General features: G+C 37.7%; 1 protein-coding gene across 29 annotated transcripts in view; it reads right to left on the bottom strand.

Moving 5' to 3' along the window:
* The window catches only part of TCF4 (transcription factor 4), a 355,693-nt gene that overhangs the window by 225,043 nt on the left and 113,773 nt on the right, over nucleotides 1-16,877 (bottom strand). For all 29 annotated transcript variants that reach the window (XM_053205724.1, XM_027069021.2, XM_027069028.2 and 26 more), the window contains 2 exons: nucleotides 10,003-10,064; nucleotides 7,078-7,174 (listed from right to left, as the gene is read on the bottom strand). In XM_053205724.1, the coding sequence (XP_053061699.1) occupies nucleotides 7,078-7,174; nucleotides 10,003-10,064 (159 nt within the window). The remainder of the gene's footprint in view (nucleotides 1-7,077; nucleotides 7,175-10,002; nucleotides 10,065-16,877) is intronic.

Here is a 16,877-nt window from a genome sequence, read left to right on the forward strand (position 1 = left end):
TGAGAAGAAATGAAATAAACCCTGTCAATCAACAAGCCTGATATGCACTGGCCAAAGTAGCTGTTGTGTACCTCCCTACCACCCAAACTCTGAAGCTGGAGATGGCCAATGGATATCGAGGAGCAGGGAATCACACTGTGGGACTCCCTTTTCCCTGCTTCCTGCTGCATCGAACCCACACTTGACATCTGAAGCTGTGACCGCCATCTTGAGACAATGAGGGAAAGCACAAAAGAATCATCGGACACCTGCCTTGATATCAATGAGCCACAAACTGATTCTGGCAGCAGCTCACCACCAGACTTCTAGTAAAAGAGTAATTCCTCTTAAGCGACCATTAGTCACAGTTTCCATTACTTCTAAGTAAAAGCCTTCTTCCTGATACATACTACTTTTTACTTTTATTTAACTCTAAAATGATTTATTTTCTCTTAGAGTCCATAACTTTGTATGTAAGAAATCTTCCTCTAGTATTTAGAAGACCTACACTTTCCTGTTGGCTGTCGTTTTCAAGTAACAGTTTATGCGATCAGTTCTTCTAAATCTTATAAAACCTGACTATGAAAATGTTTGATGATCCCAGCATTAATTAGAGCATACCATACAGTAAATGGCTGAGTGGAAAGGAAGCCAGACCCATGAAAGGCAAACAAATTTTTATAGAGTGGACAAGTTTTCCTATCTGAAAACTGGAAACACTTAACTTTTTTCAATGGCCTTTCAAAATAAGACTGGTATGACTTATTTTTTATAAATAAAATATTTTGTGGTATGTTTACTGAAAACTGAAATCTACCACCATGTAACATGATCCATTCCCTGACATTAGAATATTCTGGACAGCCAAGGATATAGTCCTAGAGAATTAATTTCTGTAAGACTGGCTCTGATTTAGGGTTTTCTTCATGATACAGTGAGACAGATGTAGGACTGATTTTAATTTATGGGCTTTTCATTCAGGATTTAAACCCCATATACATGATTTCCTGATTTAGCCATGAATAAAACCATTCAACAGTCATTTATTGAGGTCCTACAACTCTATGCCAAGCATTGGCCCATGCATCACATTTCTCTCCTGGTGATATAACTTAATAAGCTATTATTTTATCTTCAATCAATCCAATCCCTTAACTATAGATATGGAATGAGCAGAGGTAGAAAAGAAACATCCATTTGAATCAGGCTTTAAAGAATAACATTTGGAAAACACATCACTAGCAAAGTTACTTGAAGATATCACAAAATAGAGATGAATGGATTAGAAATAGTGATAAAACATCTCACAAGATAAAATATAGCACAAGGATAAAATGGCATACCTAAAAGATCAATGGACCATTAGATGAGAAAATTACCTCAGAGATCATTTAAAGGTCTGTTCCACCCTCGATTTAAAAATGGGAAAAAACCTGACCTGAGGAGCCACCCACAGTTGCAGCAAAACAGAGAGGAGAAAAGCCAGTTCTTTGGCTCCAAGCCTTAGCTCAAAATCAGGATTAATAATATCACTCGGGAAGACACTTAAAACAGTCTTATTTGTTAATACTTCGGGAAGACATTTTAGGTTAACATATTCAAATAACAAAACTCTGGAACGAAGAAAGCTAACAACAAATGACACCAGAATTAAATGTTTCTTCTCTCAGAAATTGCTTGTTACTACGTTACCAGTCCAATAGATAACAGATGATATCATAGTAAATTCAAGCAAAAAAAAAAGAAAGTCATTAAAAAAAGAAGACACTAAAAATACACAGACGTCCCTAACTAATGAACTCGCCAACAGCCTGCTATCACCATCAAACTTCAGAACAATTTAGAAATGAACTAAAATTTCTAGAGCTGCCATCCGTATTCACAGTTCCATTTTCATGTAGTTATTAAAATATTATTTGACCTCTGGCACTTTAGGATATCAAACACTTGCCATTGTTGTACAGGTTTTATTTTTTAATCAAATATTTAAATTCCTGCATGGAAAGAAAACATCTGACAAAGAGGTCAAGTTAAATCTTACCCATGTTTTGAAAAAACTATGTTTCTTTGTGGTTATTGTACGTTAAGGTTTTCAAAAACAGTTTTCCTTGTTAGAGCCTCTTCATTTAGGTTTATTTCCAGTTTTACAATGAAAAGAAAAACTCCCTGTATTAGCATCTACTCACATTCACCATTTTACAAGAAGACTGTGCCACTGGCCTCTGCCACTGGGATTTGAAAACACTCACAACACTTCACCTTTATGCTGGGCTAAACTCAGGGTAGTCATAAACACTTTGAAGTAATACAAACCTAAATATTCCTGCTAGGCAAACGGAGCAGTGGAACCGAATTATAATGAGCTAGCAGCTGTCACAATATGACCACAGTAACCAAATCAAAATATCAACCGCTAACCCAGATGAGATTCAAAGGTCATCCTATAAGCCAGCAGCCTTCTTCAGTTCTGCCTGAAACCCCGATCTAATCCTGCAGTAAAATGTTCCACTGAGCTAGTTTAGAAACCAGTTACTCTACAGTGGGAAATTATTCAGGGCACTGGTAGAGTACCGTTACCGTTAGTGGGGCTACAACCAAATACCACAGTAAGGAAACTGAACCATTCACAATGGGACATGTAAAAACACAGCAGCTGATGTTGAACTAAGCTGCACCCAACTGTACAAAAGTATCACTTTTCACATCCTTCAGTTACCAATGCATGTCTATAATCTTACTGGCAACTTGCTCACTCAAACAATCTACTTTTCAATAAGCCTCTGGAACAATAGAAGGAAAATGCATGCTTAGAGCCTTCCTTGGATCAAAAAGTTAGAGCTAGAAAATATATTGTTTTCCCATTGTAAAAACATTTGGACAATTATTTGCAAAAGTTTAACGTTTGCAAAAAAAACCAAACAGGGTCAGAAATGTTAAAAAAATCCATACTCTTTGCATATAGCTCTTGTTGGGATTTTCAGACTTTTCCAGAGCATATAATCCTCCTAAAAACACAAACCTCAGACCCATGGCCCTTCTGTCCTTTCAGCATATTCTGAAAGCTATTCACTGATCCCTATAAAGGTTTAATCAAACTGTTTAAAAACTTCAGCAAACAAGTTTCCAGTAGATCAAGTGTACATTATTGCCATTAATAATCATAAGTAGTCACAAAGAAAAAGTGATTTGTTGCTTCCAGACACGAAACAGGACAGGGCATTTCAAACAAGTAAAAATGCAAACCAGCTTGCTCATCTCCACCCAAAGAAAGCAATGAGTGAGGATGCTGGAAATGTCAGGTACACAGATATCATATCACTATGTTGTACACCTGAAACTGATACAACGTCATATGTCAATTATACCTCAATAAAAATATAAACAACATTTAAAAAAAAAAGAGAGTGCGTATATGAACTGGTCAGTGCAGGCAGTCAGCTAGACAACTCAGTGCTATCGTCTCTCAACTCCTCCGGACTCCCCCACACAAAAAGGAAAACAAAAAGTCATGCACGGTTATTTAAAAAAAAAAATTAGGGGCTGGCTTTTTTGTTTATTTTAGCTATGTTTTCCTTTAAAGGATTTACACAATATCAACTTCCAAACTTTGTATGGCAACTGTGATTACAGACAGTAATGGAAGAAGTGGTGTAGCCTTAAAAACCAAGTAGTGTCATTAATTCCAACAGAATAGGCGTGGGGGGGGGGGTTGCGGCGCACATGTGTGCACAAACCCATGCTGGCATGCAAGTACACTTGCATTCATTTGTCCATTTTTACTTTAGGGATTCACAAACTATCAAATAGGGTATTACATTCAGATATGCAGGCTTGTTTCTAAAAGAATAAATTAATGAAGATAGTCTTTTACTCTTATAAATGACATACCATTTTGGAAAAAATCGAAATGCATAAATACATTGAGTTTTGGTGTTTTGGTGCCGAACATAAGTATTTATATCACAAAAACTGCAATGTTTATGCAAAGCCATTCATGTGAAATCAAAAAGTTCAGAGTTATAATAAAGGGTTTTATTACCGTAAGAGTTCAGGAGCAAATGTTAGCAATGCCTGTATGGTTTCTCCAAAATAGTGTATTGCCATAAAGGACAAAATATATAACAATGATGCACTCCCAAAAGGAGAGAGCAGTTCGTTACTTTTTTCTTTCCTTGCAAGAAAATAAAACCTCGCTAAGTGAACAGTTTACTTTAAAAAAAAAAAATCGGGTCATCTGCAGTTAATAACTCTTTCCTGTAAAATTAGTGTCACTTGTTTCTGTAGCAGACGCCTAATTCAGTCACAGGCTTGATTGATTTGACAACACAGAATCCGCTCCAATATAAAGTGGTTGATTTATTTCTTATGCTATAGCTTTTACCCTAATTGTGACATCATAGCAGAATCAAGTCTTTAACATGTAAAGAAATCCTTTGTAGTTTTACTGAAAACTAAAGATTCTGAAAGCAGGTATTGACTGTAGTCAAAAACTCACAATGAAGTCTAACACCTGCTTTTGGAAGAATGAAAACTTGCACCAGGATCATGACACAGAATATGGATTTGGACACAAAGAGCAATTCAGATCATACCATGTACTCTGTGAGTTCAAACTTGTGGCCATACTAATAGATCTTCCTTGATCTCCGCCTCCATTTGTAAACTGGCTGTCTTTAATTGCTCGAAAACAACCCATCTTCTCTTTGTAAAAGTGCCACATAACATCTCAAAGTGGTCTTATTTTAAATAAACAGCGGCTTGGGCAAAAATCAATGAGAAGCTTTGTTCCCCTAATCTAGCCCCGAGATAGACAAGCCAATCAAGAAGGCATTTGGGATGTGAGAAATTACAGGGGTGGGAAGAGTTCGTGAAGCATCATGGGCAGTTCTCTAAAAATATTTTTAAATTCTTTTCCAAACTAAAAATGCAAGGTATTTCATAGTTGTTTCAATGTCTTTTTTCCCTTTTTTGCAGACTGCGACGTGCCCTCTCGCTCTGAGGGTGACTTTCCTGACCCCAGTCTGACACTGCCCCGTTAATGTCAGATAAACCATTTAGCCCCAGCACAATTCTATTCTGTGCAAAAATCTGCTTGAGGTGGAAAATGGAGCAGTTTGTAAACAATAAAGAGCCATGTTTCAGACCAGACAGCTTATCTAACAGAGAAGTCCTTTCATGGGGAACAGTGGGTGGGAGCCTCCCGGACATAGTAGCATTTCCTATCACAATGCAGGAGACTGTCTTGGCCTCCATATTTAAGAGTTTAATGGGAAGGAGGGCAGACGGGATAAAGAACACAGCTGACATGGACTTTCAGCTTAAACAACAACTAAGTGAAAAGAGTCAGCTCTCACTGCTCTAGCTCCAGACTCTCAGCCCACTTATATTTTAAATACCATTTGGATTGAAAAACAAATTTGGCTGGTAAAACAGTTGCCCATGAGGCAAGAGATGAACAAGAAACAAATATTTAATATCCTTGTATTGCTTGGTGTATTCCGTGATACTAATTTATCAAGTTCTTCCTTAAGAAACCCTTTTTTCACGGACAGAACATAAACTTCTAAATATGAGTAGTAATTTATTTGTCCTATTTTACTTTCACTCATCAGCAAATAGTTTTAGAAACTTCTCAGGGAGTTCTTTAATATGCCCTTTAAGTACTCCTTCCCAAGATTATTTTCAAGTTAATCTTTTATTCTGTGTTGTCAAATTGAATGAGGATAACTGGAGAAGCAAGGTGTTAGAATTTAATGTTAGTGCTACTGTCACTAAAGAGTCTAAAGCTGTTCTTTAAAATCTAGGTTGGCAAATACATCTAGTCTTCTGTATCTCCATATCCTGCACCTCCGTATCAACAATTGATAAAAACCAGGATGCTTGCTTTAGCTACAAAATTAAAACGTAAATATGAAACTTACCATTTTAAAGTAAAAGGGAACACAAATATAATCACAGCCTTAGGATCACACACAACTTCATGGTTCTCAAAGTTGGCATGATACTTAAAGGCACAAGCATATGATATTACCCATTTAAAATAGGTTGCTAGTATTTCTCTGCTTTGTCTACTTTATGTCAAATATTTGAAATTCCTTTAGATGGATTTGATGGTGACTTTTGAAAAAAATGAGCTTCAAGGACTATCTATACATTAAATAACAAGTATAGCTTCCAAGGCTTAAAAATAGGGACATTCTTTAGAAGCATTTGCAATTATGGTTTGAGAATGATACAATTATGGCTGTGTGTTTTTCTTGGAGGATGGCCCAACGCCTTGTGCCAAGAAATTTAATTTCATTTATTGATGGATTTGCAACAGAATTTGACCATGGTGAGATTTATTAACATTGTTAAAAACTCACATTTACTAGGGCAAAGATCATTGTTTCACACAAAACTGAAGCAACCCGCTATTGCCCACTGCTCAGGTTACTACTGTTGAACACACATCCCCACAGGGTAAACAAAACAGAGAAGTATGCTAAGGACACCGGTATGAGGGCATGCTGGAAACTCACAAACTATCTCAAGTGTATCTTGCTTCCAGTGAAGGACAATACAATCTGCCTAGACCATCAGCACTAAAAAGCTCACACCTCAATAAATACACAACCAGATTTCCTAATTCAGCTTGAATTCACTACTCTGATTTAAGCGCTCTAAACCTATTATTAAAGGTGTTACCGTAACCCCTTTAGTAAGAATTCACAGGTGATACTCACTATATATCATTGCCAATGGACAGGCCCAAAGACATTTTTATTTTAAATATTCACCACTTTGACTCTGTCAACCTTAAATCAGAAAACAAGTATTGCAACATTGAAATTGGAATTCATGCTCTTCTATCTAAGGAAGACAATCCCCACAGCGATTCAGTATCACTGAAATCCTGTGATTCCACCTGGTTATAAAACATAGTCCTTTAACCAAGCATAAACTGTCAGTATTTTTCTGCAATTTACAATTACTAGAGTGAACTGGCTACAGATCCCAGTTCCTAAAAACAGAACCTCTGTCTAGACTGTATTCTCCCCTTTCTATGGTAAAATACAAGCATTCAAAAAGTGCAGGTCAATTTAAAATTAGTCTTACTTTGTATTCTGGAATTGACAAAAGGTGGAGAGAGATTGTCATGTGACCCAAGGTCCCTGCTGGTCATGTGGTCATAGGGTGTCCCATCTCCATAGTTCTGTAAATAAAACAACATCCTAAGTTTTCATCCTGCATGAAGAAATCAGCATATAAACACCCCCTATCGACACCTCTGTGACCCAAAGACACTGAAGTCCACATTTCCAGTTACATTCCCACTCATTATAAGGAACCTCCATCTTCACAGGTCCAGTGGGTAAGAGAGGCTCTATAGGCTGCAGATTTCAAGTTTTCCTCATAACAGCTATGAAATCTTAGAAATAATAATAGTAATAGAAACAACGGGATGAAGTTGTTGACATGATTAAGTGAAATAATGTATGTATAACACCTGACATGGATAAAGTACACTGTAAATATTAAAATTATTATTTTAGTAAGCCCACATTATTTAAAAAAAAAAAACAAGCAAGATTGTGCTATCAGGGAAAATTACCCATAGCCTATAATGAATTATAGAAGTACAGCCTTTTAAACAACATTCGCTTTTACAGTATTGAAATTTCAATGTTTTGTTATAGCTGTTATTATAGTTGTACGAGAATTGGATCATTCCACAAGTAATTAACATGAAAGAATGTTAAAATTACTACAGCAGGACTGTGAATGAACATAAAACTTTAGCATAAATTAGTACTTCCGGATTTGGACAAAGTATGCCACAAAAAAGTTTTAAAAGCAGACATTAATTTTTGGCAAGAATTTGTCATTATGATGATTATCTCATTGTTTTGATGGAATTTAAAATTAAAATAATGGTTTTAAACTGCCCAGTCACTTATTAATGGAGGAATTGGTAACATACAGGAAAAGTAAAAATCATCTATATTGTAGGGTTCACATTTCTGACTAAGGTGCATAAAGTAACCAAAAAGGAAAAAAAAAAAAAAAAGGGTCGATCTGCTCAGCTGGTTGTACCTCCCACAAAGACCAAGTCAAATTTACTCAGAGGTGTCAGTTGCCATGTTAGCCAAAGGGCAGAATCTGTCCACACAAAGAAAGACAGATAACTGTCTGTACATCACTTCCCTAGAAAATAACTGGAACCTGTAAGGTTCCAAATAATCCTGTTTTTAATCACCTTCCCTCATTTAGAAAAATTAACTTGAATGATATTGTAATCTCATGCTGCCAATATATCAGTGTATAAAAAGATGTCACGTTTTAAACTCCTAGCATGGGTTTTACACTCCAGGCACTGTATTATACTGATTTTTATTTATTAAGTGTCCACATCCAAACAGTGTACTAAAAGCTTAATATACACTATCTAATTTAAACCTCAGCATAGTGCCTCAAGGTAGCTGATAATATCACCACTTTAAGAGAGAACACAGACTTAGCATGGGTCGGTACGAATCAGCGACAGAAATCTGCCGCATGCAAACTCCCTAAATTTAGAAAAATATAAATTACAAAATATTGACTGAAAATTATTCACCAAAATGTTTCCTGAAAAACAATGTCAGGACAGTCACCGCAAACCAAAAAAAAAAAGTCAGGATGATACTAAGGGGCCTTGTTCTCAGAAGAACAATCAAAAGTACCATGTGCGTTAAAGTGAGAAATCATAAGAAACCCTGTGTGAATAAGCTAAACAACGGGGGGAAATTCTGTCATCTCCTACACTTGCTGTCAAGGGGAATGGATTTATTTCTGCAAGTGCAGGCTGTAACGTGAGGAGGAGGAAAGATTTCCTCAACCCATCCATATAATGCATTAGGATATCAAACCCGACAGCTGGTGCGATGGCTCAACAAAGTTAGAGCTTGGAGACCCTGCTGCACCACAAAGACCACAGTGAGAACCACAAGGTCAAAAGACAGGTGGAAACGGACAATAGTGGCTTGCTGAAATGTCTTCATTGTGACAGCCTGATCACCTTCCTTGCCTCTTATGCCAAAATAGAAACCCCTCCCCACCTCAAATTTACGTGAATACTTACAGCAAAATGTTCCCTCCCAGCAGAATGCTTCATTTATACAGCTGGCTGGGGGAGGGACACGTGTTTGTTTGACTATGTGCTCTCAGTCTATTTTTAATTTGGGGTATTTATATGCATATTAGAAAAGCTGACATGGATTTTAGAGGGCCTAGCAATGATTCCATTAAAAACAGATTATACATAAAATCATATATATTTAAGTGGGAAGGAACATAAAAGATCCTCTGCTTTTACTTTTCTCATTTTACAAATTCGAAAAATGAGGACCGAAGAAGTAAAATGACATGCCCAAGGTCACACACACACACAAAACTACACTTTGCCTACTCCCACCTACACATACCCTAGTCCCACCCCATTCCATGCTCTTACCATTACACCCAAACTGACAACGAAGGCATGAGAGTAAACCATGAAAAAGAGTAGTAAACATCTGAAACCAAGTAAATGGATGAACCCAACTGGTACATTTCATGCTTACAAAGTGAAATCAACTCTGATTTGTTATGTAGATAATACTGGTCAGATAGAACTTCATACTATGTTTTCAGAATTATTCTCTAGTCTATTTATACCAACACATTACTAGGGATACTAAGATTTTTTTCTTTTCCCCAAGTTGTGCCATCTACAACAAATAACTTTCTGTAATACTGGATCAATAACTGGCAAAGCAAGGGCAAATATTTAATGAAGGATTTTTCTTCTGGTTCACAGAAGTGGAACAGGTGTCAAATTCAATAACAGCATCCAATAAGAGAATGAGAGGAAAAAATTGCAAACACAAGCTGATCCTCATTAAACTTAGTATGCATATATGTATCTGTGCAGTTGTGTGTGAGAGAGAGAAACTCACCTTCAGTTTGTCAATTTACATATGCGGCATGTCTGGTTGTGGGAAAAAGATTAGATATACTTACCCTGGACGGGCTTGGATGTCCTCCGCTCCCCCAGGACCCTGAGCTACTTCTGTCTTCTACATCTAGGGACAAGAGAAAAGTTCTTTAGGCTTTCTTGCAATAATTCTTTCTTTTTGTACATGCACTTTTAAATTAATGTTTCAAATTAATCTCCTGTTGCCTTTAATTAAGAATCAGGCACGGGGCTACCACGATGATAGTGGCTTCTGACCCATCTACTTAAATTAACTCATTTAAATTCACAGCAGAAATGAACTGGACCCTCAGGAACCAGAGGTATGAACATCAAAATTACTTCCATCCTTCAGTGTTTCCTAGCCTCAACTTTTATAGACATGAAACTGCACTTAAAGTTTTAGAAGATCTTTTGGAAAAAATAAGTTCAAAAATACACAAATACAACCTTAATGGGTATTTCAAAAAGCCAGTTAAGGCAAATATTCATACTAACATTAGCAGCCTCTGTGCCATCATGCTCTTGGATACCTGTTTGTTCTCTAGTCAAGGTTTATTACACCAGACAACAGACATGGAACAAAATACATACAAGGCAGAAAAGGATTCAATGGTCTGTTACCACCAGTACACTACAAGGTGACTAGAATTTGATTTTTTAAAATGTTTTAAGTAAAAACAACACCGTCTCCATATTTTAATTATTTTAATAGACTTACCACTTGACTACAATCCTTAATCTGGGTACTGAGATGTAAAAATTAATGTTGTTAAAGCCATTTTTTATCTTGCCAAGTGATAGTGAAGAGACCTCGATGAACTACCAGAAAGTTGAATTTTTCTGAACTCTGTACCAGCAGAGTTCTAATGCTGACCAGATTACTACATGCTCGGTCAGTGCTTCTAGCGGCGAATACTCAGGATGATGAGTGGAACAGCTAAGTTATCATATTAATTGCTTAAAACATAAAAGTGTCTTAAAGATCAGTCACTCTATATATAGCAATGGCTTTGATATTGATGATGAAAGGTCTTTATAAATATACAAAGTTTCACTGTTCTATTATTTGGATCATGGTTGATAACAGACAGCCATCACAAGCTTCCTCTGACACAACTGGAGGAGGAGGTCTGAAACTCTGGTTCAGGAGACATAATCCCATTTACTGTGTTTCCTAACATTTCAGTGATACTGTTTATTTTCCTAATGCACTAGTGTTATTCCTTTATTACTGCTATTTCATTACCAGCAAAAGAAATCATAGTATAATTAAAACTGATTTATTCTGGGGTACAGTGGAGTACACAGTGTTTTAGAATATCTTAAGAGATGGCACAGAACAACAAAAACCAACTTACTATTAGCACTAAACTTGAATCCTTGGGGTGCCCGGGGGCTTAGTCAATTAAGCATCTGATGCTTGATTTCGGCTCAGGTCATGATCTCACAGTTCGTGAATTCGAGACCCACGTCAGGCTCTGCGCTGACAGTTGCAGAGCCTGCTTGGGATTCTCTCTCTGTCCATCCCCCACTGCACACTCGAGAAATAAATAAATAAATAAACTTGAATTCTTTCTCTTTTTTTTTTTTAAACAAATATTTCTGTTCCCTTTGTTGGTGCTTCAGAAGATAATGCACCGGCAAACACACGCACCCCGTGGACAGCTAAATTCCTTGACCGTGAGCTTTAAGGAATATCAAGAAAGCTCTGGGAAATGCATCCATTCTGGAGAGAAGGTGCAACACTTTCCCCAAACCTGCTATTTTAACAACTCCACTCCCAGCCTAGGGGGTAGACTGAACGAAATACTTGAAGAAGTGACTTAAAACCCTCTGGATTTGGGAGTTTTTGCAAGCCTCTATGGCTCCCTTCATCCTTAACCAAAATCAAATACGTTCAACAACAAAAGGTATAAACGACAAAAATCTCTCGACCAGTGCAGACTTTCAGAAGTCCCACGTGTCTTCACTTCCTTTTCACCTGAAACAGCCAGACCAGATTCATTTGAGAGATTTTGTCCTCTTGTATTTGGCCAAAACATAATGAAGGCACAGAGTTGAATCCCTACATTCTGTAAGATTTCATATCGTTTGGACCTATTTTGTCTTTGTAATTCTCAAGGAAAAATTTAAACATAAAAAGCTGGCAAAGACAAGAAGGAAAGGGGAACGATTCCCCACGAGGGCGATTTTGGCCCCCAGAAGGCATTTGGCAGTGTCTGGAGACATTTTTGGTTGTCACAACTTGGGGCGGGGAAAGGGGTGGAGGGGCAGTGCTACTGTCATCAGTGGGTAGAGACCAGGCATGCTGCTAAACGCCCTATAAATGTTAGAATAGAATTCCCACAACAAAACATGCTCCGTCCCCAAGTCTCAACTGCGTCTAGAATGAGAAGACAGACCTGTGCTGAGGGAAAATTACATTAAAGAGCAAAAAGGAAGAATCGAGTTGGGAGAAAAGATGTACTAGAATTTAACTTATTGTTTAGCACAAACTCTTCCTAAATACACAGTGGCTTATGCCTTTTAACCCAAACTTGAGCTGGAGCATTTCAGAAGACCTTCACAAACATCTTCTGTCCACAGAACAAAGGGAAAATGATGGTCAACCAGGCAGCCTGCTAATTAGCGGGCAGATAAAACACATCAAAACTTGAGTATTCCCAACTGGGCATTTTCAAAAGCGAGCAATCCACTAATTAAAAATGCTGGAAGTCTAGCTTTTTCAAAACAGGTTAAATACTGGCTGGGTTCCTTCGCAAATAGATTCCCAACCAATCAGATCTGATTGCTCTTTTCCCATCCCTTCTCGTTTCTGTCTTTCTCATTTCCTGACCTCACACTGCTCCACCTTCCTTTCTGCTTCCTCCCTTTCACTGATCTCTTTTAAACAGGCTTTTCTCCACCCCTTGGCCTCCTGCTAGATCTAAAAGATAAGGACCAATCTCTAGCTCTCCCAAACCTAATAGAACAATTATATGATCTCTGGTAACTTTTTTCTTTGAAAAAAAAAAGAAAGAAAAAAAATACCCGTATGACTGGTGCTCATTTATCCAGAGCAAGAAGCCACAGAAGCAAGAACACTGATATCTGTGACTCATAATGAATGTAAACATGTTGCTTTTAAGTCATTCGTTTCCATCGTCCCTCCCACTGAGCCTCATCAGGCCTGCCAGTTAGTGAGCATTTCCTCAACAGCTACCCCAGTACAACTCCGAGGGCATCTAAGGACAGCCTACCTCTGAATCACCTGGTATATTAATTGCAAAATCAGCATCTTGGGGCCCACTGCTGACCTACTGAGTCTGGATCTCCCGAGAACACGGTGTTTTTAACAATGTCCCCAAGTCATGTTCATGTGCACCGCAGCTTGAGAACCACCAGCCTGCCTTATCGGGAACACAAGAGCAGAGGCACCACCACCCCTTGCCTCTCTCACTCCGTCCGTATCTTACAATTCCTGCCGAGGGTGCCAGATTCAACAGCGTTCAACACACAGGCCCATCACATCTGTATCCAGACGCATTTGCATTTTGCCCTGACTCACTTTTTAGTAAACCTGCACGTGTTCTACCATGGGCCATTCCTTAATGCCTGCAGGTATACACAGGCACTGCACGCACTTCTGTGCCTCCACGTTTTTGTACCTGCTATTTATTCCCTCTCCTTGAACTGTTCCATCTCTCAAAATACAATAGCAGCTAACATTTAGTGATCTTAAATATACGTCTGACACTGTGCTAAGCACGTCAATGCACTATCAGAACCACCATTTCATACATGAAAACACTGAGGCTTCGACGGAATAGGAAGGTCTCCCAAGCATGCAGCACACACAGGTGCTGTCAACGCCAAAGCCAGGGTGTACTCTTTTCCGCCACTGTAAATGCCTCCCTGAAAGAACGTCATTTCTTTCCATGACCATCCTGAATGTTACTTCTCAAATGTCTCCCTAGGCAGAGTGAAAACATTTGGGAGTTTATGCCTATTCTTGGGTCCACAAAAGATTACAGAATTATATACAACACAAATATGTAAGAGTAAATATTTGAAGAAATCAAGAGACTGGAAATAAAAATAGGGGAATGATAAATCCAGAAATATGATAAGCTTAGCAAAATGTACGCTGTGATGGACTGGATATTTGTTAGAAACGGGTCAAAATTCTACACGAAAAACAAAAGGGGAACGAGATTCACAATGAGTATGGGATAAAAGCACACAAACAGTTCAGGAAATTTATTAAAGCAACGTAGTAACAAGTGAAAAACTGCCTGGGATGGAGGCTGTCTGAACATTTAGTTCCCGCCTCTCCCTTGTCCAACCATCACTCTCCATCCAAGACGGGAATAAAGAATAGAAACATAATAACCTGGGCAGTGGAAGGGAAAGGAAAGCAGCAAGTGGATGGCAGAAATTATTCTTCCAAAAGACTAACATGGGTTCCACTGTTCCAGACATCTCTAATTTATTTTACCCTAAATAAGGTCACATTTGGTAATTTCTACGGGATTGACAGTGGCTTAGGAGGCAACCTGACAATCCACAAAATTTCATTCTGTTAGAGTAGTTCTGCATAAACCCCTCAGACACTTCAGCATCAAAACACAAAAGCAAAGACTGGGCAGAACTAGGGCCAGAGACTCCATTTTGAAAAAAGACACACAGATAATTTTTAATTTCTATGATTCCCCATCCATATTCATTAAACTCATGATCTGAATCCTCAAATCTCTACTTTGTTTATGTGCAAGATCGAAACTATCAGATAGACTGGGAAAATCTCAGAAAACACAGCTCTGGGAGTTGGAAGAGATACTCAGATTTTACCAACTACTCTGCATTAGCCAGCTCACTGGTCTGACCCAGTCACTGGCCTCTCTGAACTCACTTTTGTCAACTATAAGTGGGTTTGAGTTCCATTCTTGGAAATAGAGAAGGCTAGTATATTTGGACAACTCTCCCACAAGAAACTAAAAATGATGGGTAAATTTTTAAAAATCTTCTTTAAAATGCTAATAAACTGACAAGATAATAAGGAATTATCAAGTCAAAATCAAAGTGAAAGCTAGAACCCAGGAAGGAAAAGAAGACATTTTTACCCTAAGGACATCTGCTAACCTAGAAAATTGAATAGCCTCTTAGGTCAAGGAAAACAAACAAAAACCCAGGACCCATCCAAAGTAGGTATCTAACAGGAGATAACAGGGATAATAGGATTTCCAATCTCAAGGAGTTATTGTTAAAGTAAATAACTTAATTAATATTTGTTAAACACTTAGGGGAATACTTAGCCCATAGCAAATTCTCAGTAACCAACACCTACCCATGAGAGCATAACTTAATAGTATGCTCCAAAATCTAAGATAATCAAACCACATAAATCGGTAAAATTATGATTTATTCAAAGAAATAACTCTTAGTTCTGCTAAACTAAGTTATTTCTTATAACTCTTAGTTCTTCTAAACAGGTCAGAGACTTTCAAACATTCTCCTGGATTTTAGAAACAGCCAAGATGTTTAGAGTAAACAAATCCCACCTTCTTCGTAAACCTCTACAGCAAAATCACAGTAAGTTCAGTACATGTTAGATTTGTTTAGTGACTTAATTTACCTTCAGAATATCCCCTTCATATCTCACGACTGCAACATACGTTTGTGTTCTGTATAAATGATATGCTGTCCAAAGTTATGTATGCTGACCTGAGACCCAACCTAAGAACACAGACTAAATGGTATATAGGTTTAACCTTGACTTGAAATAAACAACTGTTAGTTACCTAACTCTGTTGATTTGGGATAATTAGAGTTGTGTATTGGTCCTTTCCACACTTAGAGCCCAGATCATGCCAAGTGCCCAAGGCCCTAGAGTTTCATGAAGTCAGAAAACAACTAAAGTGGTTTTTCTGAGTTGCTTTAAAAGTCTACGAGTTACTACTCTTGGAGAAATACATTGATTCCCTGATGAAAGCTTCTGTATGTTCAGAATGCATTGGGAGTTTGTTCTTGAGGGAAACAAAATCACTCCGAAACATGTTGAGGTCTATACTGTCTCAAATCCTTCGCTCTACAACAACAGACACCATTAAATATCCTCCACACCATCATGGAGACTCACAGACTGGGTACATCTGTGGCTCCTACTAATTTCCTAGTCCAGGAAGAACCCTTGGCTGAGCCCTCCACACAAACTGAGATGGCATATGCTCTCCATCAGTGCCAGATGAATTTAGAGTTCAAAATATTTCATCAGCAAAGAGCGTGTTAAGGATGTGCACATTTTCATTAGTACCCAGTATAAGAGCTCTAAGTAGAGTAATGTGAAGTAAAATTTGAGTATCAGTACAGATGAAGGAAGAGCTGAAAAGCTTCAAATATTGATGGACGATGTCCATAGAACCATGATCCCTTCTTTCTTTTTCCATAAGAAATAAGATAAGCTTCATAATGAGTGATCTGAGCACTAACAAGAAACTTCCCGCACTTTCCAAAGCTGACCAAGCAAAAGATGAGGGTTGTGGTGATGCATCTCACAAAACTTTGAAGACACTTCTGATATGAGGAACAGAGACCTGGGCTTTCCATTTTCAGATCATTGCTGTCAATGCTGGCTTTCTGAGTGCTAATGGATTTCCTTACCAAATAAATCCAAAAACTCAAAAAGCCAAGTACAACATGACTTGTATCTCTACATAAATATCTATTTGCGTGTGTGTATATATATGCACAAAGAAAGGTAAAAAATGAAAACACTAGGAGGAAAGTATAGTAGCAAAAGTTGTTCAGAAAAGAATTATTCCAATATTTTAGCTTTATTAACCTCCAACTTTAACTTCAATCATTAATATGTCCTTTAGAATACTCCTTAAACAATCATTATTTTCCTGAAGTTAAAACCAAACTATTGTTCAAAAATGAA

Source organism: Acinonyx jubatus, chromosome D3 (assembly GCF_027475565.1).
Source record: "Acinonyx jubatus isolate Ajub_Pintada_27869175 chromosome D3, VMU_Ajub_asm_v1.0, whole genome shotgun sequence".
NCBI classification, from domain to species: Eukaryota; Metazoa; Chordata; class Mammalia; order Carnivora; family Felidae; genus Acinonyx; species Acinonyx jubatus.